Raw genomic sequence first — 24,462 nt, forward strand, 5'->3', positions numbered from 1 at the left:
CTCTCCTTGATTCCTCCCTGTGTAGGTAATTGACCACAGAGCCAGGTGGTCAGTCAAGACACTGTGAGAAACGGCAGGACTATAAAAGTCATCACAGCACTCCTCTAATTTCTGTCTGTAATAGCAGCCTCCTCATTCATCTAGATGCTGTTTAGTCACCAAGTCATGTCCGACTCTTCGCGACTCCATGGACTGTAGCCCTCCAAGATCCTCTGTCCGTGGGATTTCCGTGGGTTGCCATTTCCTTCTCCAGGGGATTTTCCTGACCCAGGGATCAAACCCGCATCTCCTGCTTGGCAGGCAGAGTCTTTACCACTGAGCCACCAGGGAAGCCCATCTACGTGGTTATTGGACTCTTTAAAAAATCTTGGCTTTATCCAGTGGTCTTGGTCTGATTTACTTACTCTTATTACTTACTCCCTAAGTCCAGGTTAAATATACCCTACTCACTGATAGCTCCCTGATACCCAGACTAGATTAGCTCACCCAGTCTGGGCGCTCATATTTGCTCTTTCTGAACATTCACACATCTGTAAACATTGATCGTTATCTGCCTTGCATATAAGTCTGAAAGCTCCAGGAGTGACCCTGGCTGTCTTGTTCCTCAGTATCCCCAGAGTGAACAGCAAAGTCACAAGGATACAATCAGTGCTCAAAAATGTTTCTTAAATTAACAGTTGGATTTTTATGATAAGCAACAAAAAGTAACAATATAAATTGCCCAAAAAAAGAGATAGAATTGATGATTATTGACTCCTTATCACTCCCCTGACTCACTCTTGTTTAGACACTCTATTTTGTGGTCAGCAGGAGGTGTTTGGTGAGGAGGCTGCCCAGGCATTTGCTCCTGTAAAATGTCTAATGCTTGTCAAGAGTTTTTGGAACCACAGACTTGAATGGTTCTGTAAAAACCATCCAGGGATGGCAGCAAATCAGATTTTGTTCCTAAATTCCTTGGTGTACATATCATGATCTTTTCCAGAAGATATTTTATCAGGAAATTCTCTTATATAATTTCCGTTAATCTCTCTCCTATAGTCTAACTTATTTTCTTACCAAGGAAGATAAAGCACAACTAAGGTATAGTAGTAAGAATTAGGAAATTTTCCTTTCTATCATTGGAAACAATAAAAAATAACAACAGCAAGAACACCTATGGTCTCAGGGTTTGATAGAACAACTTGAACAGCCAAGCATGTAAGAGGTGAAATGTTGATAGGTATAATTGTTCGTACCACATAGTATGAAATGCACAGACTATTGTAAGAGTTTTGTAACTTACCTATTCGGAGCTGATGAGATAACATTCTGATGGGGCTTCTGTATCCACACTTTGATATGTCAGATGCATTCATGGAAAGGTTGAAGTTGGGAGTTCTTAGATGGGAGCATCTTTGTTTCTTTGTTTGTAAAGAAATCGGGCCATGCACACTGGAATAAAACCCTCCCTCTGACTGACTAGCACTAATGATGGACCAGCCAACCTCCAGGACCAAAGTTCTCATTTGCCCTATCAACACCTCAGCAGAATGTTTCAGCTTGTGAAACCACAGCCCAAATGATGATGAACAGAAAGGGAGATGATATCGACAATCTGCTGGTGGAAGGGATTTGGATAATCTGAATTGTGTGTTTCGTTTCTTAACCAGCCTTTTTTCCTGGTTGAGGGTGCCCCCTCTGCACTGGGTAGCATGTGGTGTCTTAGTTTCCTGATCAGGAATCGAACCCAAGCTCCCTGTGTTGGAAAGTGGAGTCTTAACCACTGGACAACCAGGACAGTCCCCTAGTTTGCCTTTAAAAAAAAAATGCAATATTCATTGTTGAGTTGAAGGCTTGTATAAAGCGCTAGATTCCTGCTATTTGGAGGCCAATTAGCCACATAAATGATACCCAAGTCCCATTATGTGTTTTCTGAATGAAATTTCAAGACCAAGGTCTGATAGTAGAATATTTGAAGGCAGGGCTGTCCTAGAAGCCTGGGACTTAGACTTACCACTCCTTAGCTCTCCACCTTGGAGTACACCAGTGCCCAGAAATTAAGAAAGGAATTGGAAAGGAAATCTAAAGCCATGAGTTGATTTCTCAAAAACATGTTGAGTTCCAGTCACAAGGCCAATTGCTACTGTAAAAAATTACTGCAGACTTAGTGACTTAAAATGACACAAATTTATTATCTTAGAGTTGTAGGGATTAGAAGTCTAAAACGGGTCCTTGGGGGCAGAAATCAAGGTGGAGCCACGTTCCTTCTGGAGGGTGTGGGAAAGAATCCATTCCCTTGCCTTTTCCACCATGTAGAAGCTCAGTTCTTTGGCTCGTGGCCACATCACTCCAGCGTCTGCTTCTGTTATCACGTCTCTCCCGTCTCTGGCTCTCCTGTCTCCCTCTTTCACTTTATAAGGACCCACATGATTAGATTGGACCCACATGGATAATGTCAGATACTCTACCATCTCAAGATCCTTAATGAAATCACATTTGCAGTGTCCCTTTGGTCATATAAGGTAACAAACTCACAGGTCCCAGAGATGAGGACGTGGACCTCTTTGGCCGAAAGGGCATCATTCTACCTATTACCGCAGACAGACACAATTACTTGAGAGAGTGTGTGTGTGTCCCTTGCCTCCTTTTTCATGGCCACCATGACCTGCCCGCTCTTGCTAAGCTTCCTCAGGTTCCTCTTTCCCACCTCTCTTTCCTCTTCCTCGTACAGATTTTACTGAGGCTTCAGATCACCACCCACCTCCACAACCTCCTGCACTCACTTCCTTACCAGGCACCCATCCGGAGTCAAATCAATACTTGTGTGGTTCTCATCAGTTCTCCCCATCAAATGTATCTCTTCCCCCCACTTCTACCTGGCACATGACGGAAGCCAGTTCACGTGTGGACCCTTGGTGGGTGGGAAAGTTCCTGTGATTACTTCCGGCCAAAGATTTGTCAGTAACTCTAGGCTGAGCATCTCATTGTTGCTCTGAGACCTTCCAGCACATCTCTTTCCCCTCTGATACAGTGATCAGCAGTTTTCAAAATAGATGGACTTGCAGTTGACATGAGAATAAGCAGGAAATAAATGTCGTTGTAGCCACTGATATTTTGGGCCTACTTGTTCCTGCAACATGGAACCTAACTTACCCTGACTGATGCATTTGGCGAAGATTAAAGGAAGGTATGGAGAAGCACGAACAGCACAGCTTGCTCCTGTTTCTCCCCATTCACCTGTCTGTACTCAGAAGACACTTAGGTTTCCCTGTTCCTGAAAAAAATGCCCACCTTTGGGCTGTTGAATTTCTTTTTCAAGGAGGTAGAGAATTTAGTTCCTGAAGGGTATAGGAAAGTGTGCCCAGAGAGTTACCTTTAATCAGTGGTGGACTGTGTCTGTTATCATCAGTTAAAGTGAAAAAAGACCTGCAAGTCTGGTGCCTGGGGGTGTTGGAGGAGTATAGGGGGTTGCTGTGGCATTTAGCAATAATCATTCCCTTTATTTCTTACATTAAACTCTCCAAAGGGAGATGTGCTTATTCCAGGGCAGGCAGAGTGTGGAGAGAGTTGGAGAATTTGATAGAAATCACAGTAGCAAGGGAAGCATGCAGGACCCTACCCCCACACCAGGAAAAGAAGGGGATTGAAAGGAAACTATGCCAGGCTGCCGTGGTGGCTCAGATGGTTAAGAGTCCACCTGCAACGCAGAAGACCTGAGTTCAATCCCTGGGTTGGGGAGATCCCCTAGAGAGGAGAATGGCTACCTACTCCAGTGTTGTTGCCTGGAGAATTCCATGGACAGAGGAGCTAGTGGGCTACAGTCCATGGGGTCTCAAAGAGTCAGACATGACTGAGTGACTTACCCTAACCAACTCTGTGCCAGGCTGCCCAGGGCCTAGGGTGTCTTTTCTGGGGGCACTCATACCTGAGGCTCCTTGTTTTGTAGTGTTTTCGATGCCCACGCTCAGTCCTGCTGGACCCTCGCCTTAGACCAGTGAGCTGAGGCATACCTGCCCAGGCTTCCCTGGTGGCTCAGTGGTAAAAATTCCACCTGTCAATACTGGAGATGCAAGTTCGATCCCTAGATCGGGAAGATCCCCTGGAGAAGGAAATAGCAACCCGCCCCAATATTGGGGAAATGTCATGGACGGAGGAGCCTGGCAAGCTTCAGTCCATGGGTTCGCAAAAGCATTGGACAGGACTTAGTGACTAAAACAACAGTAGCATAGGTCCCACCAGCCAAAGACGGAACTCTAGCCCAGGGGTGCAGCACGGGAGGTGGATGCTTGCCGATGAACCTGGAACATTAGATGCATGTGTCACAGAAACATTGTTGTAACCAGGTTAATCATTGCCGGAGTTTCCCTATAACCACGGTTAGAGGCTGCTCATGAGTGACACAGGTTCCTATAGGCGAGCCTCAGAACCCATCACCCAACAGAGAGCACTGTTTCTATGGAAACCTGCAATCCATGACCCAAATACCCAGGTTAAAATGTTGCTGTTCTATTTAACTCAATGCGTGGGTCAGTCAGGGATTGCCAATACTAGATGAAAATTGAAGTGCTTTTTTAAACTTGTGGATTTTTTTTTTTTCATTCTGCCTTTCCATTCCTGTCAGCGGGCGCAAAGGATGACCCTCTATTCTAAAGTGTCTGTGTTTAGATGGAGACTACTGTTAGGGCAAGGTCAGCCCAGAGGAAGACGGAAATCCTTTTCCAGTGTTGTTCATTTGCTTTTCCTTTTATTTCTTGAAACCCTACAGGGCGAGCCCTGCTGAGACTTACAGACAAAAAGCTTGAGCGAATGGGGATAGCCCAGGAGAACCTCCGGCAGCTCATCTTGCAACAGGTGCTCCAGCTGAAGGTGCGCGAAGAAGTCAGAAACCTACAGTTACTCACACAAGGTACCCTGCGGCTGCCTAGTGGGTGGATGTGAGGGGAGGCGGGAGGAAAGAAATCCTTACCATCATGGCAGAGGGGAGCCGGGGAAAAACTGGATTGTTTTGTTTTGGAGTTTTGGAGGGGGATTTTTTGGCAGAATTTCTTTCATTTAAAAAAAAAAAAAAGTATATATATATATAGATAGATAGATAGATTTAAAGATCACTTCCCTCCTAAAATTTCTCTTTTTCATAGCTCACTAGGGGGAAGGAGGTACAGATGATTAATGGATAAACAGAATTATCTGAGCTAATTTCAAGGTCATCCTTCACGTCCAGCTATAGAGGTTGTACACTGCACAAGTCCCAAAGAGTGAGTTGTACAGTGTGCAGCTTGTACAACTGTCCAGTGCAGCCCAGCTATTTTAGTCTAACTACCCATTCTGCAGGGGCCTTGGAATTTGAGTGATACTGTGGTTCATATGGTCATGATATAAGTGGGATTTTTATTGTGTTTTGCTTTACTTTGCTTTTCACTGACTAATGGGAGAAAAACATTTTAGAGGTATGTCTCTGTCCATGTGTGTGTATATATATATCAATATATATGTGTGTATATATACGTGTGGGGGCTTCCCAGGTGGCTCAGTGGTAAAGAATCTGCCTGCCAATGCAGGAGATGCAGTTTCCATCCCTGGGTCGGGAAGATCCCCTGGAGAAGGAAATGGCAAACCTACTCCAGTATTCTTGCCTGGGAAATCCCATGGACAGAGGAGCCTGACAGGCTACAGTCCATGGGGGTCCCAAAAGACTCAGACATGAATTAGCGACTAAACAACAACAACACATATATATGTACATACATATGTATGTATACACACACTTTCTAGGAATTTTGCAAACCCTATTTATCATCTCGAAAAGCAAATAGAATAAAATTTTAAATAGACTATGGAGAATTTAAAACTGGAATATTGCAACCATATAGTTCTAAAGAAGATTCATTAATAATTTCAGTTTGTTGAAAGCATTTAAAAGCCCTGTAACTGGAAGTGACAGAATAAAGTTGAATCTTGAAGAAAACTTTAAGGCACACTATATGTAAGTTATATGTCTAGGTAAGACCTGGTTGCTATCAACTGCCGTCAGCTATAACCCTGTTTTATTTTAATGCTCATTGTACACCATTTTGGATGAAAGGATGATAAAATATGTATTTTTGAGAGCCTTGGGTATTTTTCAATCTGTAGAATATTGTAATTGCATGCATCCTGATATTGAAGAAATCTGGGTCAGCCAAGTTTCATGTTATTGCATTTAGATTAACACAGTAATAGTCTGCCTAGAGGAAGTAAAGTACTGTCTGAAAGATGACCATTCTAGAAGGATAGATACAGACTTCAAGTGATATGGAAATATATTGTTTATTTGGTTTGCATTATCTGCTTTGGTCTCCTGAGACTTTCAATGGTAAATTTATAGTTAACAGGTATACTAAGTGACTTAAATGTGAATCCAACTTAGTGATATCCTTTAAGTTTCTCCTAAGAAGTACAGAGAGATTCAAAGATTTATCACAGGAATGTCCATTGCAGTGCTAGGTATAAAACTGAGAAATTAAAAGCAACCTAGAAGTTCAGCAATACAGGGAAGATCAGATAATTCTATGTAAATTGAGAAGATACAATATAATGTAGTCATTGGAATTATATCTTCAAGGAATATATGACAACATGGGAAAGTACTCAAAGTAATAGGAAGAAGTGGGAAAGGTCACATATAAAATTTCATTTATAATATGAGCCCAGTTTTATAAAGACATATTTTTATATGCACATAGGAAAAGATGGTTTAGCCAGTATTTTGATAATGATTCTCCATGAGGAGTGACACTGTGGGTGATTTTGTTTTCTTTTTATTTTTCTAAATTTTTCAAATCTTCGAGTATAAATCTGTATTAAATTTATAATCAGGAAACATACTCACATCATTTAAGCTTCAGTCACAAGTGTCGTCCTGCCTGGTTCTGTTTAGCATCTGGAGTTTCCTCTTCTCTGTTGTTTTCCTCCTGTGGTGATACATAGAATGAGACCTGAACTCATCACGTGTGCCTTTGGACTTTTTTTTTTTTTTTTGCCTCTGCTACTGACAGTCTGCCGTGTGTTTGCTTTGCAAAATCATTTTCTACAGCTTTCATTGCCCTAGGTGCATAATATATAAGATTTTTCCTGAGATAGTACTCAACTCTATTAAGCTAAATATATGTTTGTGTTCTGGGAAGGTAATGCAAAGTTCAGCCTTTTCGATTCGGTTGTTGTCATTTTCTTTCACTTTGAAAAACAGTGCCTTTAGAATTCTTTCATCCCATTCCCTTTAGAAGAAGAGATCATGTTCTCTAGCTCTTGGATATTTTGTCTGCACTCCTATTACTTTTTTTATTGCTTGTCCTTTCCATGTTAATGTTCAAACTCATTTTATGTCAGATGGCCTTTGAAAATCCATACCTTATTGAAAGGATGATTTCTTTAAAAAAAAAAAAAAAGGAAAACAGAAATTGACAAGTCATTTTATGCCTCTCAAATCAGCTAGAGTTGCCTTAAAACATTTTGGGTCTAGGTTTGCTATAATTAGAATTGTAACTCCATTCCACCCAGGTGAACTGAGTGACTTAACTTATATATCATATAAAAATATACCAGGCAAGTGATAATGTGATTCAGTATTGAATATTTGATCCCTCATCTCTGAAAATATTCATCACTGGAAATAATATGCTAGATAGGTATAAACAAATGTCTTAGAACGTTCCTTCATTTGGGGAAATCCCTGTACTTGCCCCTGAAAGAGTGTAACTCACCTCTCCAGTCTCTAGAGATACACTGTCTTTCTCAGCTCACATGGGACTATGATTCTAGTGTAATGCAATTCATTTTTGTTTTTAAGAAATATTTTCCTACTAACACATTTAAATGAGGATTGTTGCCTTCAAAGGAGCCAATTTGTGAGGATGGGGACTTAATTCACAACTGATTAAGTTTCTTCTGTGTTTCCTTCATGCTTTGGAAGGCAATTTCAAAACATAAGCTTCAACTGAGTAGCAAAAGTTTAGGAAGAACCTGAGTGTCCACCGTTAGGAGGCCAGATAAGTAAGTTGTGGTACATCTGGGCAATGTTGTGTACTCGGAAGTTATAAACATGAGGATGAGAACTAATGATATGGAAGGATCTGGAGATGCTGAATGAAGTAGAAAAAGCCAGATGCAGAATAAGGTGGAGAGGATGCTGCCTTTGCAAATGAAAGAGGGAGAACTATGCATACATGCTTTATGTACATAAGGAAATGATATAGGAGAAGCTATATATCTTCTTACAGACTCTTACCTGTGGGACGGGGAAGAAGGGAGATAGAGGACTTAGGCTTTTTAAATCATTTTGTGTCTTGAAATATGTTCATATTAACTGTTTAAATAATAAAATATTTAAAAAGAAACAAGGAGAAAGCGTGAATTGTAGCATCACACAGGCCTGAATTTTAAATCTTGGCCCCAACACTTACTGGTGTGTTATTTCATGGTTTGTCTGTGTTCCAATTTCCTGATCTCTGAAAAGTGAGCTCAGTAAATCTACTCACCTCATAGGGTGTTATGAGAATTAAATGAGCTCAAATATATACGTCACTCAGTGCAGTGTGACAGTAAGTACAGCACAGAGTTATCGGTCAGTAATAGAAGCCACAAAATTAAATCAACCTCCTTAATTTATATCAAAGCTTTATTTTTATACAATCCTTTATTGAGATGTAAATTCACAGAATATACAGTTTAACTACTTAAAGTGTAAATTCAATGATTTTTTAGTATAGTCACAGAGTTGTACACCCATCACCACAATTAATTTTGAAACATTTTCATCACCCCAGAAAGAAACCCAATACTCACTAACAGTCATTCCCCATTTCTTCCCAACACTCCCCAGGCACCAGCTTTTAAAAACCATTAATCTACTTTTCATTTGCCTATTCTAGACCTTGCCTATGAATGGAATGATTCAATACGTGGTCTTTTGCAATTGGCTACTTTCACTTAGAATAATGTTCCTAAGGTTCACTCATGTTGTAAGCATGTGTCAGTATTTCATTTTTTTTATTTCCAAATTGTATTTCATCGTATGAATGTATCACATTTGATTTATTCATTCATCAGTTGGACACTTGGATTGTTTATGAATCTTGGATATTTTCTATAATATTGTTTTGAACATTCTTGTACAACATTTTGTATGGACCTGTTTTCATTTCTCTTGGGTATATACCGGGGCATGGAATTTTAAGAGTCATAAGGTAACTCGATGTGTAATCATTACAGGAGCTGCCAGACTGTTTTCCAGAGCAAACTGTACCCTTTTATATTCCCACAAGCAGTCTATGAGGGTCTCAGTTTCTCCACATAGTTGCCAACACTTATTATTGTATATCTTTTTTATTATAACCATTCTAATATGTGTAAAGTGGAATATCACTGTGATATTGATTTGTATCTCCCTACCGGCCAATGATATTGAACACCTTTTCAAGTGCTTACTGGCCATTTGTTTATCTTCTCTGGGTAAACATCTATTATAGATCCTTTACTTATTTTATAATTGGATTATTTGTTTTTTCCAAGCTTTGTCTTAGACCCACCATGTTTCTCCATGCTTGATTACCCACTTTATTTACAAGATCTAAAACTAAATATTGGACTTCCATTTCTAAAGAGGAACACAATTCTCCAAGGATGAAGTCTTACCCCACTAAAGGCATTCAAAAGAACTTACCACAAACTTGGAAGTCAACTCGAAAATGAAACAAATGAATGGACTCTAAAGATTTCCTCTCAAGGAAGCAATATCCTTTTGGATGTAGAAATTATACACACATCAGTTACTTCAGTTTGTAATCAGACCTCCAAATTAGATACATCCATCTGAAAGCTCATTCTACCCTGTTTCCAGAGGAAGTAAACTAATAGATAATTAAGACTAATTTTCTAACTTTTAACTGATGTTTTAAAATTTGTCTTAAACTTTTCTTCTACACCAGTCATTGTCACTTAGACACCAGATATGGCCAAAATCGTCACAGATAGACCAGGAGAGCTCTGGCCTGTCACTGTAGGTTATCTGAACACAAGAGAGATGAAGTTTCTGCCTTCCTTCTTCTTGCTGTCCCTCTTCTGGATGCTGACCAAAGACAAAAACTGAAAGGTGCTTTAAAAATGTGTATGGTGGACTCACAGTAAATACATCCATGTATGGGTGCTGTCAATGAATTGTGACAAAAATTCCTGAAGCAGCTTATTATCTGAAGCCAAAGCCATCCTTCAGCTAAAATGCTGGTCTCTAATTGCCCTGCCTTTATTCACAATGGCCCTGTCACTACCTGACATTTTGGCCCTGCTTTACGCTTGTTCCCTTTGGTGTCTTTGAGGTGCTTCCTCCCCTCCTGCAGCCTTTTGGTCTTCTGTGTCCTGTCTGTTGGAGGGACCAGGCTGTTCATCTGGTGGTCTTGCTTGCTTCCATGTTCCTGCCGGAAACTCAGCCATGTCAGGGCACCTGCAGCTGTCTCTTGTGAAATGCAGTACAGAGCAGGAAATAACATGATTATACTTTCCTTCTGCTCGATTCATGAGAGACAAGGGGAAAAAACATGCTTTATGTAATACACAGAGTGGTGCAAATTATTCTGGGATCCACCAAATTAATCCATAATCAAACTTACGGGGGGGCATCCTTGGCTCTTTATTACAGGATATTTCTAGGAAGAAAAACACCCAGGGATACTAAAAGCTGTTTCTCATATAGCTGATGAGTAGTAAATATTTAGTATATGCAAAGCAATGCGTTAATTATCACATCAACCCTTGACATTTACCCTAGCATAATCAGTACTGTTTGTTAGCTTCAATTTACTTATGGGGAAACTGAGGTCAGAGAATATAAATAATAGATGCAGTATCAGACAGCTAGCAAAAAGCCTAGTACAGGTCTGTCTGACTTCACAGCAAACTGTATCCATTACACTGTATCACCTCTGATCTGTCCAATGAGTTATTCCTATTTCACAGCAATGGTATGAGGATTGCATGAGATTTTATGTGAAAACTATATAGCACAGTTCATGGTGTAGTCTATGAAAGTGGGTTGGCAGACTTATTCTGTGAAGAGCTAGATAGTAAGTATATTAGTCTTTACAGGCCATAGAATGTCTGTTGTAAACCCCCCTCCCCCACCCATCATGGGAGAACAACCACAGACAGTCTGAAGTGAATGGGACAGAGTAGTGCACCAATAAAACTTTATTTACAAGCACAGTTTCTAGTTCATAGTTTGTGGACCTCTGCTTCACAAGGTCAAAAGTGTAAACTTTTAACATCATAATCAAGATTACTGTTCTATTCTTAATATCTTCCCCCTTTGAGCTGTAATTGCTTCCCTCAACCCCAGGAACACTGTAGTATGGAATCACTCCTGCAGTGCCCTTTTCAGTGTCTTTCTTGGCTGCAAATACATGGATAGTATAAAAATGTAACAGTAACTGTGAAGATTGGGTAAATTTAAGCCGTAGAAAGCAATGCTCCAGCTGGAGAATAAGGCAAATGAAGACAGTAAATGCTGCCAGTCTTCAAAGGCCTTTTTAATTAGTGCCTGCAAAATGAAAAAAAAAAATAAGAGTATGATTGTTTACCAAGGCCAGTTATAGCTCATTAAACATTAGTGTTTCCCAAAGGGCTTTTTCCACATTGTCAAAAATATATGTGTCAAATTTTAGTTGAGAATTACATGACCAGATGGACTTGCCCAAATCTCCATCTTATGGAACAACACAAATTAGAAACACTACTCCCTAAGCCAAGAAGACTTTTCAGAACCATGTGTACAGACTGAGTATTTTAGTCCAGTCACCCCCACAACGATACTTTAGCAACTAAAGTAGGCCATCTGAATTGGAATAGGCCATCTGGTCCACCACCTTGCTTAAAGAAAGGAGTCTTTGTAGAGCACATCAGTAGACTTTTTGAGAAAATTTCCGATCTCATTTTACAATTTTGGGCACCAAGACCCAAAGAGGTTAGAGAATGGTCTTTGGTTACCCAGCTAGTCAGTGGCAAAACTGAAACTAGATCCCAGTTCTCTTAATTCCCAGGCTGATATTCTTTTTTCTCATTGTTTCTAATAAGGTATAATTTACATACAGTAAAAACACCATTTTTAATGTACAGTTCTGCAAGTTTTAGTGAATGCATACGATTGTATAACAACCACCACCACAGTCAAAATACAACAGTTTTCTAACTCCAGAAAATAATCGCCCTGCTACCCCCATGTCGTCAGCACTTCTCATTACCTCCAGCATCTGGAAGCCACTGACAGGTTTTCTGTTCTTAGTTTTGCCCTTTCCAGAATGTCATATCATGGGACTCATAAAGTCTGGCTTCTTCCACTTGCTATAATACACCGAACCTTACCAGAGCCGAGGGTGTGTGTCACTTGTTCATTCAGGCTCACTTTTTAGCATTGAGTTGGATGGACATACCACAGTTATTTATCCATCCCCCAGTTGAAGGACGTCTAGATTGTTTCCAATTGGGGCAAATACTAATAACGCTACTAAAAGCATTCACAGTGACTTCCCTGGCAGTCCAGTGGTTAAGAGTTCACCTTCCAAGGCAGCGGGTGTGGGTTCAATCCCTGGTCGGGGAACTAAGATCCCATCTGCCTTGCAGTGCAGAAAACCAAAACATACCAGCAGAAGTAATGTTGTAACACATTCAATAAAGAGTTTAGAAACAGTCCACATCAAGATAAAATCTTTAAAAAGGATAAATAGAAGCGTGCAAATACAGGTTTTTGTATAAACATCAGTTTTCATTCATTAGAGAAGTACCTAGAAGTGAGATTGCTGGGTTGCGTACAACACGTTTAACTTGGTAAGAACTGCTAGGCCAGTATTCTTAGGATGATAAAAGCAGAACAACAGCAGCAGAGACTGACTTTAACACATATAAAATATTGGAGGTTTTCTGAAAGTCACTGCATCTCTGCAGATGTCCTCCCTAGCACTTCCTGGAGTCACTATTACCGTAAGAGGGCCCTGCTTTCCTGGGAGTTTCTAATAAATTGTCTCAAGTTAGGTTTAGGTCAAATGTGTTTACAGTTCACTCATTAATTCAATTTAAAAATTCTAGCATCTCTGTACAGGCAGTAGGGTATGGTTTTCCCCAGTTGTCCCTGAGAAAAGCTTCCTTTGCCTCTTTACTAAGGAATAAAATCCAGTAATAGAGAAGAGAAAACGTGAGCCAGTCAGATTCCTTGTTATGTGTACATGAGCTATGTTTGATGGCTCTTTCTAGTATCTCTCAGTTTATACTCTTTTAATTTCCCGGCTTCTCCATGTCTAATTTCAGCTGTGTCACTGGTGTTATAAATCTGATGCTCACATGTCAGGTCTCCTCATAATTGGCTCTTCTGTGTCATCATTAGATAGCATTAAGTTTTTCCTCCTTAGTGCTCATCTCTTCCATGAGCATGGATAGTGACCGCCTTGGTTCTTCCCTTTGGTTTCTAATGGCTCCTTCTCAGGTGGGGGGCTTGCCACCTTCCTCCACCGCCCCCCAAATGTTGATGCTGCCTGTAGGTAGGTCCTCTTAGTTCTTCTCGTTTTGCCGGCTATCTAGAGAGCCTCGCCCACTCCCATTGCTGCAACCATTGCCTACTTCAACGTTACTTTCAAGTACATCTTAGACCTCTATGAAGCTTCCGTTCCTTACATTAATATCCTTAAGACTTGTAAACCTCTAATGAGGAGTCCACTGACATCTCAAATTTAAAATATCCAAAGTCCACCCCATTGTCTTTCCCACCAGGTCTCCATCCAGTCCTCCTCCCTGTATTTCTTCTCAAGGTTATTAATGCCTTATTCATGCCATCACCTAAGTGAAGAAGACTTAGAGTCACTTGTACTGCTCCTGTCCCCTCCCCACTCACATGTAATCAGTGAGCAAACCCTCTGAATTCTGTTTGTAAAATGGCTTTCTAGTCAGTTCCTGCCTCACCCCCATCTTTGTCACTGTGTTAAATCACCTCCCTTTGGCTCCTTCCCAGGCTATTAGAATAACCTACTAGTTATGATTTTGCTCTCTAGTCTCTGCCCTGCCCCATTTATTCTCCTTTAACTTCCAACTTCGGTTGCCAGAGCTAATTTAAATATATATCTGACGACATTATTTCCCTCCTAAAAAAATTTTTTTTTTTATGACTCCCAGTTGCCTAAGGAATAAAATCCAAACTCTTTAATATTCCATAGAAATCCATTCTAAAGCATTTCATAGGTGTATTAACTTTGGGCAAGTTACTTATAAAAATGGGGATAGAATCTATTTTACCAAGTTGTTATGAATATGGTATAATAAAAAGGACCAAACCAGGATGAGACATCACCTCTTCTGAGAAGCCTGACCTTATCTCTCCGGTAGAACCAATCACTCCATCCTCTTCATCTCTAAGCGGGTTGTTCATACTAATAATCTGTTCATCACACAGTGTCTGTTGAATATCTCTTTGTTCTTCCGTGCTGTTCTTCCAAGGAGCAACAGGCTCTGTGGTGGACACTAGGGGTAAAAGGAGCACCCAGTCTAGCCATAAGGATTGGTTATGTGTGCCGTGGCAGAGATGCATAGATGTGCGGTGATGGCACAGAACTGGAACATAACCTCATCTGGGAATAGGGGGTAAAGGGAGATTTGCCAAAGGTGTAACTCTGTCAATAGAAGTTGGAAGTTAATTAAAGGAGAATGAATGGGGCAGGGCAGAGACTAGAGAGCAAAATCATAACTAGCAGGTTATTTTAATGGCCTGGAAAGGGGCCAAAGGGAGGTGATTTAACACAGTGACAGGGATGGGGGTGAGGCAGGGACTGACTAGAAAGCCATTTTACAAACAGAATTCAGAGGGTTTGCTCACTGATTACATGTGAGTGGGGAGGAGACAGGAGCAGTACAGGTGACTCTGAATCTTCTTAACTTAGGTGATGGCGTGAATAAGGCATTAATAACCTTGAGAAGAAATACAGGGAGAAGAGCTTGATCTTAAAGGATGAAAGTTTTGACAGATGGACATGAGCTGGCATGAAGCAGGAGCAGAAACGTGACCTCAGGCACTGGGGTGTGGGGTCTCTTTGTCTCCCCTGCAGATCGTGGGCCACCTCAGTTGTCATCTGATTTTGCTGTGCTCTCCTATCTCCCAGCAGAGTGTCTCACAGAGCGTGAATCCTCTGTTTAAATGTGTTTTGCTGATTTAAGTGTAATTGTTGCCCTTTTCTCCTTATTTACCAGCTCTTATTTCATTTCCAAAGTCATCTTCTCAAAACAGTGAATACAGTATCATTTTTTTAAATGGGTTTGTAATAAAAGAGAGTCGCTACATAGCCATTTTGCATTATCCATGGGCAAAATTGCCCCAAATTGTGTTCCTTTGTGCTCTCATTGTATTGATTTGATTAGTACAGTGGCAGTGGCTGTGGTTCTTAAACATATATACTTTTGGTGAGGACTCTTAAATACATAAGCCACCCCCCCACCACCACTTACGCTGAGTTGTTTTACTTCGTATTTTCAAGTCTTCAGTGTTCTCCCCAGTGACACTCAACTGACCATAGAATGAACCCTTTCTCATAAAACCCAGCTAATTCTCCAGGGGCTCATAGCAGGTGAGGACATGGGAATGAGTAGTTTGATAGGATTATCTGAGAATTATTCTTTTGTCCCACTGGAGTCTTCTATTACCTCCTATTCATTCAGTGTTGTTTGATCATGCCCTACCAACGGCATGCCCTTTCCCAGGTGTCTCCAAGACAGCCTTTTTTCAACCTGCTACCTTCTTGGGCTTTACCTTCAACACGTTTTGGGATCTTCACACCCAGTTTCACATAGTTTGCAGTTAGGAATATTTCTAATTTTATCAGATCTTCGTGTCTTCAGAGAATTTCTCCTTGAGCTTTATGTTTAGTTTCCTAAACACAGACTTCTTTGGGGGATCATTAAGCTCTCATCGGTGGGAGTTAGCATTGTGACAAGTGCATCCTAGCTAGTGTCCACTCCGTTTCATTTTCATTCTGAAGTTCATTATGGCCAGTTCATTCAAGAAAGTGTTTTGTTTGAAGCTTGAAATGGACCCTTGATTCTAGTCTGTTGTAATCTTCATGGCTGAAAAATATCTGCTTGTTCTGAGTATCCCGATGGCTCTTCTAACTAGTGTATGGTGGAAGTGTTCACACATCTTTCTAATTTGGACATATTCTGCCAGGAATTATTCTTATCATTACTTCTCCACAACTCCGTGTCTTATGGTATATTTTGCATGGTAAAGAGTTCCCATTAGGTAACCCCCACAGACTCCAAATGCTTCATGTCTGCCTTTGCAGAAATCATCAACCTTGAAATTCTTTGCCATTGACCCCTTTGCATTAAATGTTCTAAATGAAATTAAAAGTATAGTTGCTGTTTCTTGTTTGGACAATTCAAGGTGGCCATGAGATTTCACTGTTATGTCATCTCATGGTTTGAAGAATCTTCAGTGACTGATATTGCAATGAAGATGATATGTGGGTTTTCTACAACTGACATTGGTCCATTTCTTTGGGGGGAAGGCTGGATCCTGAAGTCTGAGCTCTATGGTATTCAACTCCCCTGTTGGTTTTCAGAAAGGCAGTTGAGTAGGAAAATGGCATGTGGACCTGATAAGAGAAAATCAAAGCCATTGGCAAGGATGCATGGAGCCATGTTGGATTTTTTTAAGAAGAAATAGAGAAAACATGCCATCTAAATGCTTTAGGATTTCTGTCCCTAGTATTATATATGATATGTTACTTTTTCAGTGGCTTCTTTCTTTGGGGCAACCAATTCTTAGTGCCTGGAGTTAAGTTCTACACAGTGTAGACGTTCAAGGTTCTCCTCACATCCGAGTTTCTACGTGCCGGTTCTAGAAGGCCCCACATACATACATGTACTGTGAATGGCCCAGCCTTGTGCCCCAGCCAAGAATTAAAATCTTTTGTTCTTCTCTGAAATAGCCCCTCCATTCTTTGTATCCCTTTTTTGTTTGTTTATCCCTTTATTGTAGCAGTGATACAATCATTTAGTAATTCATCTAAAAAAAAGTTTATTGAGATCCTACCATGTACCCAGCAGTTTATCTATGTGTTAGGGATACAGGAATGAATATGACATTTTTGAATGACATTTGCTTCAAGTCAAGCAAAATAGATATGAGGAGTAACAAAGGTAAATGTAGAATTCTAGGATCTTATAGGAAGGTCGTCTGATTTAGAAGGAATGTATCAGGAAAGATTCCGAGAGTAAGTGACCTCTGAACTGAACTAGGTGCTATAGTTAGCAGAGGGTGCTTATTTCCTCTTTAATCATCAAGCAGATATAAAAGTCCTAAGATGATAAGAACTTTGGAGAGTTTATTTACTAACAAATCATAGATTTACTACCGAGTGTCTGCTATGTGTCCGCCTTTACTGAGTGTTGGTGAAATTCAGTAGACACCATAGACATGGTTCCCATCCATGGATTTTGTGTTTTAATGAGGAAGACACTCATCAAAGAAAGAATCATAGTTACACAACAATTGATGTGAAAGGGGATGTTAGTTACATTTTGGGGAGGGAATTCCCTGACTCTGAAAGATCAGGAAAACCTCCTTCAAGAAGCTGAGATCTAAAAGAGGAAGAGGAATTCACTAGGGCAAATGGGACTTGGGAAGATGTCTCAGGGAGAGGGAATAGCCTATTCTAAGGTCAATGTTGAAGAGAAAGCTTGGTGCATTCCAGGAACACAAGGAAGGCTAGTATGATTAGAGGTGGAGAGTGAGGGAAAGGGAGGCCAGCTAGCAGGAAGTGAGTCTGAAAAGGGACCCAGTAATGAGTGTGAATGCCTGTTTGTTTGCTCCCCTTAAGGAATTTCCAAGTCCCCTTAAGTTCCAAGGGACTCTCAAGACTCTTGAGAGTCCCTTGGACTGCAAAGAGATCAAACCAGTCAATCCTAAAGGAAATCAGTCATGAATATTCATTGGAAGGACTGATGCTGAAGCTGGAACTCCAATACTTTGGCCACCTGATGCGAAGAACTGATTCATTGGAAAAGACCCTGATTCTGGGAAAGATTGAAGGCAGGAGGAGAAGGGATGACAGAGGATGAGATGGTTGTATGGCATCACCGATTCAATGGACATGAGTTTGAGTAAGCTCCTGGAATTGGTGATGGACAGGGAAGCCTGGCATGCTGCAGTCCACAGGGTCGCAAAGAGTCAGACATGACTGAGCAACTGAACTGAACTGAAGGACTTTAGAGACAATGAGGAGACACTGAAGGGTTTTAGACTGGAGACTATGCTGATCAGATCTGTATATCAAAAGATGAGAAGAGGCACTGGAGAAGGACAAGACAGGGGGCCAGGCATCCAGTCAGGAAGCTGCTGCATTGATCTCTGCAGGAGATGATGACATCCTGAGTGAGGGTGGTGGCAGTGGGGGTGAAGAGGAATCAACTCGAGAGACTGGAGACGTCCCTGGTAGTCCAGTGGCTGAGACTGTGCTCTCAGTGCAGAGGGTCCCTGGTCAAGGGACTAGATCCCACACGCCATAACTAACAGTTTGCATGCCACAATTCAAGGTCCCACATGCTGTAACAAAGATCAAAGATCCCGTGTGCTGCAACTACAACCCAGCATAACCAAATAAATAATATTTTTTTTAAAAAGCACCTCAAGAAAAAAAAAAAAAAAAAGCACCTCAAGAGACTACCCGGGATGGTAGATCAAGAACCAGTGGATGAGAGGATTCAGTGGCATCATTCTGTCTTCTGCACCTCAGTCTGCTCCCCCAAATCCATGACCTCCCTGTTGCAGAAATATCTGGGCAGGCTTCTTCTAAATGTAGATTTCTAGACCTCACCCTGAAACTGTCAAGTCAGGCTCTGCAGCCCAGGTGTTAGTATTTTAGACAGCTTCACCCCCATATGTCTCTGACACTTGTGAAAGGTTGGGGGCCACTGCCAAGCACTGTGTAGATTCAGCACAGTACTCCAGGCACTCATCTCTCCTGTAGCATCAGAGTAAACCTCCCTTTGGGCTTAATGAGTCTGCTCGTCATACCCGGGTGAACTCAGAGGCATCAGCCCTTGGAGTGCAGGAGGGTATCTCACCTTAAAATCCACATGGAATGGAGCCCATCTAACAGATCACCCAGCCTTGTAGGTGAGGTCCCCAAGATCCAAGTGGCCCTTTCTCCACAGTTCTCAGGAGACAACACCACTGCAATCCCACATCCTCTATTCCCTAGGAGAAATGAAACAAACTCTCCTGGGCAGTCAGTCCTGCAGGGCAAGACAGAAGGTAATTTACAGAGCACCTCTGCCATCTCCTGCATGTGACAGGTATCAGGGCAAAGCTATAGTGGTAGGACCCCCAGTAAAGGTATAAGAGAGGAAAAGACAAAGAAAAGTACGTGTTTCACCTCCAGCAAGAACACTTCAGGTGTTCATATTGGGAAACCAGGGAGGTTTCATCATTTGGTAGTCATTTTCAAAATCATAAATACTTAATATGACCATTGGATGCTGTTTTTATTTCAAAGGCACAGGTTACCAATGTTATTACAAAGGGCAAGCCTGGAGCTAATACTGATTGTGCACCTATTTGCACATTTGGCATTTTAAATCCCATGTTTAATCCATACAATAACTTTGCAAGATAGATATCATGAAACCCATATTACAGATAAAGAAACTGAGGCCCAGAGAGCTGCAGTGCTACACAGTCAAAACTAACAGACGCAAGGATTCTTCAGAGAAACAGAAGCAATAGGAGATGCATGCCTGGGCAGGGAAAGAGAGAGAAAGGGGGGTGAACTGATTGACTGAGTGTCCATTAGAAATTAGCTCTCATGATTATGGGGGCCAAGATCCATAGTCAGGAAGCTGGGGACCCAGGACAGCCAATGGTGTAGTTCCAGTCCAAATACTGGCAGGCTGAAAACCCAAGAAGGGCCAGTGTTACAGTTCAAGTGCAAAGGCAGGGTGATGACCCAGTCTCCCAGCTCAAGACAAGTCAGGCAGGAGGGGTTCGCTTTTACTTGAGTGGGGGGGAATGAACCTTTTTGTTCCGTGCAAGTCTTTGACTGATTGGTTGAGGCCCACCCACACTGGAGAGAGCAATCTGCTTTATTCCTCTACCTATTCAAATGTTAATCTCATCCAAAACACCCTCACAGACACACTCAAAATAACATTTGACAAATATCTGAGCACCCTGTGGCTCAGTCAAGTTGACACGTAAAATTAATCACCCCAGTGGGTAAGATAACTAGTTGTCTCCAAAACCAATGCCCTTTCTTTCCAACCTACCTGCCTGCTGAGAAGTATCTCTTCTTTCAAAGATGCAGTTATTTTTCTTTTATAAAAATCTCTCAGTGCCAATGCACTTTTAAACATTAATGCTTGAGGCTGTTCAAATAAAAGATTTTTCTTAATAGCTTGCTTATCACACCTGGCTTATCTCTATCCCCCATTTTCCATGATTTAGGGCTGCTAGGAATGGGAGGGTGTCGTTTTGCTGGGCTGTTTCTTGCATACCTGAGATTTGGGAGCACTAAGAAATCAAATTTGTTCATCTCCCAACTTGACATCATAATGAAGCAGAGATGCCAACCCAGCATTTCCTGATGTCCCTCAAATATCCTGAGTAATCTTAATCTTATTAGATCAATGATGTGAAATTTAAATTGATTGCTAGTTGCCATTTTAATTGATTTAATTGAAATTGATTCGGCATAAAGGAGTGCACAGAAAATTATTAACAGTGACCTCAAAGGTTTCAAGTGTCTGCTTCGTAAGAGGTGATGGAGCTTTGATGTTTATATCAGAAGGCTCACTCTTTCCAGCTTATATCAGAGAAGTAAAGTGGATGTTTAGCATTAAAAACCGTGGAACATTGATGAGGTTTGTATATAGAGGGTCTGAAAATATATGAGAAGCATTTGACTATACTTTCCAGTTCGTCCCATTTCTATCATGTTGGTTGGTAGTCATGAGTTCATGTTTACTATAAGCTACATATGTGGGTTTTATTACTGCTAAGTATTGGGAAATTTGATTTTTGCCATTTGGGTCCCTAAAATTCAGACCACACTATGGAATGGAGGAATAGATGATATAATAGCAGGAAAAGTCTCATTGACCTAAAATTGTTTTTGTAATTTTTTAAATTAATTGATCCTCTCTTGAGGCTTGGATATCTGTTTTGCTACATGAAGAGTTTTACTATAATAATTTTGATCTAGCAGGATTTGACCTTACTTAGGCAAAAATAAATGGCCTCTAATTCTCTGTTTCTAAAAGTTTAAATATGCATTATCTTTTCTGCTTCCGCTTCCCTTTCCCTCTTTTATTCTCCCCAGCTTCTCTCCACTCCCCATTTCTTCACTGGAGACCCCTCTCAGCCTGCAGAAGAACCATTAGAAATTTATTAATTAAAGACCAGTTTCTGCTTCTTTGTCAGGGAAAATGATTTGTTTTAGAGCTGATTTAGTGCTTTAGTTAAACGAACATGTCACTCAGTTAAATGAATTCATTTATATTTATTTATTTACTTCTTTGGGCTGGACTTTCTTAGCAGGGTCTCGGGCGCATTACATTTGCTCACAGAATGAACTGAAAAGTGTCTCATGTCAGTTTCAGAGGTTCACAAATGGTTACTCCTCCCCATGAAAGCTGCGTTAACAAAGCTGAGATTAGCAAATGTGCAAATGGCAGTTTCCTCAAGTCAAGGTCATCAAAGGAGCCATATTTGATTATGTTTGTGCATGTACATGTGTCCTGCTAGAGCAGGAAAGTGAGGTTTACCCATCACCACAGTCCCTTCAGACCTTAAGAAAGTGTCAGAGGTCATGTTTTGACCATCTGGGCATCTACTGGCCTTTTCAAAATGCTAATGGATGATGCAAAGTTTAAATTTTACCCAATATTTCCCATCAGATTTTGGGTTAGATTACCTACTGAGTATAGACTGTGTCTAACATTATAATAGACACAGTTTATAATGGGCTTCCCAGGTGGCTCAGTGGTAAAGAATCCGCCTGCCAATGCAGGAGATGTGAGTTTGATCCCTAGATGGGGGAAATCTCCTGGAGAAGGAGATGGCAATTCAGTCCAGTATTCTTGCCTGGAAAATCCCATGGACAGAGAAGCCTGGCACGCTATAGTCATGAGTTTGTGAAGAGTCAGTCATGACTTAGCACACACACAACATTATAATAGGTGCTTTGCGATATGAAAATGGAATGAACATACTTATTCATTCACTCGTTCAACAACTTTTGTTGAGTGCCTCTTATATGTCAGACTGGGTGTTAGGACTCAGTGATGAATAATGCAGTCCTTGAAATTGGACAAGTAGGCCAGCTGCAGAAGACTCACTAGAGTCTTTCTGGCATGAGAGAATCATGTTCCCTTTCCAGAAGGCTGACGCACTGGTTCTTAGGAGTTCTCATCTGCTTTTCCAGAACACATACCAAAGGGGATAAATGTTACCTTAAATTCTTACCAGGAAGAAACAAGTACAGTTAAAGCAGTTCTCCATCTGATGGAAAGGAAGGGAAAGGATGGTGATGCCCACCTGGCACTGATAGACTTTTATTTAGACTTTCTGGTGATTTCACAGCTACAGATAACAAACTCCTTAATCATCCATCCTTTGTGACAAAATCCCTATGGGTGTAAAGAGTAGCTCTGTGATTAAAAATAACTGTGTCCTTCATATCACCATTTTCCCTGCTGTGCTACAAACAGGCTTTGACTCCATCTGGAGTTTGGAGGGCTTTGTTTTTTATCTAAAATTGTCTGAACACAAAACTCGGTTTAAAGGGCTTGACTGTTGAGTTTCCAACAGCTTAACAAGTTACTCCTTAATGGAATAGGCATAACGTTAATCTTGAAGTCATTTGTTTCTTCTCTGCATCATAATAAGAGCTGAAATTATGACAACTCGGCAGTTTCTACTGTGAGAGACTGTTGGGCTGGGAGTCAGTCTCTTGAGTTCAACCAGCACTGGGATTAGGAACTGCCAGTACTTGAGTTTCCGCATCCTTAAAATAGTTCCTGGTAGATAATAAGTGCTGTGACAGTACAGATAATTGAAATAATTCTTGCTAAGACTCTGGGGAGCCTATTCCATCCAAGCCCTAGGCTTAGAAAGGAAAGATTGAGAAAGAATCGACTTCTTTGTCCCTTGATATGGGTGTAGAAAGTGTTGACTATGGCAGAAACCCTACTGCCCAGGTGGAGAGAAAAAGGTGATTGGGTGTTTACAAAGGTAGGAGAATGACTTCAGCTTAGGAGCGCCATCCCAGACCCTGTAATGGAACTCATAGAGTATTCGATTGGATAGACATTTACTGAGCACATATGAGATGCTAAATACTGTACTGATTCAAGACAACCCTGCCTTCAAGGATCCTTCAGTCCAGTGAGTGTTTCAAAGACTTAGACTTTTAGCCTCTTAGAGTCATATTAAAATTGATCCACAGATCCAGAATCCTTAGTCTCAGGTGAGGCCAGGGTGACTAGCAACAACAGCAATAATCACTATCCTTTATTATATACTTATTATGTATCAGCTCTGTTTTAAACTCTCTGTTTACATAGTCATTGTATCCTTTCAACAACTATGAGACTCTTAAGATGGAAGCTATCATTATCCCTGCTTAGTGGATAAAATAACGGAGGCACAGAGAATTGAAGAGACTTGAACCAGGTCCCAGTTTAAGAAGTGACAGGGCAAGGATTTGAACAGGCTTTCTTCGAAGCCCACTCTTAGACACCGTGCTAAGTGTGTAGTTATAACTCTGACTACCCTGTGAATATATTTCATCATTCCTTTGTGCCATGCTTCATACCAGGTACTAGAGTTATAGTTCAGAATAGAGCAGAAATGGTCCCTGCCCTAGGTGATTTTATTTTATTTGTATTGGAGTATAATCACTTTACGATGTTGTCTGTGTTTCTGCTATACAACAAAGTGAATCAGCGATATGTGTATATATATATCCCCTCTGTCTTGAAACTCCCACCCAACCCCCCACCCACTGACCTAGGTCATCATAGAGCATGAAGCCGAGCGCCCTATTTTTATACAGCAGCTTCCCACTGGCTGTTGATTTTATATACAGTAGTTAAATATGTGAGTGCTACTCTCCGAATTCATCCCACCCTGTCCTTACCCGCCCACCCTTGGGTCCACACATCCATTCTCTCCATCTGCTTCTCTATTCCTGCCCTACAAATAGGTTCATCAGTACCATTTTTCTAGATCCCATATATATGTGCTAATATACGATACTTGTTTTTCTCTTTCTGACATAACTTCACTCTGTATGATAGACTCTAGGTTCATCCACATCTCTACAAATGACCAAGTTGATTTTAGAACCTCAAAGGGAGGTGGATGTGAGAAAAGAAAGAAGGCTGCTTGTAAATATAGTCACATCTCATTTAATGCCATCCCCG

The 24,462-nt window shown here is 41.0% G+C and overlaps 1 protein-coding gene across 3 annotated transcripts in view; it reads left to right on the forward strand.

Moving 5' to 3' along the window:
- Window positions 1-24,462, forward strand: part of SAMD12 (sterile alpha motif domain containing 12) — a 430,213-nt gene that overhangs the window by 236,612 nt on the left and 169,139 nt on the right. For all 3 annotated transcript variants that reach the window (XM_043483220.1, XM_043483219.1, XM_043483221.1), the window contains exon 4: window positions 4,745-4,885. In XM_043483220.1, the coding sequence (XP_043339155.1) occupies window positions 4,745-4,885 (141 nt within the window). The remainder of the gene's footprint in view (window positions 1-4,744; window positions 4,886-24,462) is intronic.

Source organism: Cervus canadensis, chromosome 12 (genome assembly GCF_019320065.1).
Source record: "Cervus canadensis isolate Bull #8, Minnesota chromosome 12, ASM1932006v1, whole genome shotgun sequence".
Classification (NCBI taxonomy): domain Eukaryota; kingdom Metazoa; phylum Chordata; class Mammalia; order Artiodactyla; family Cervidae; genus Cervus; species Cervus canadensis.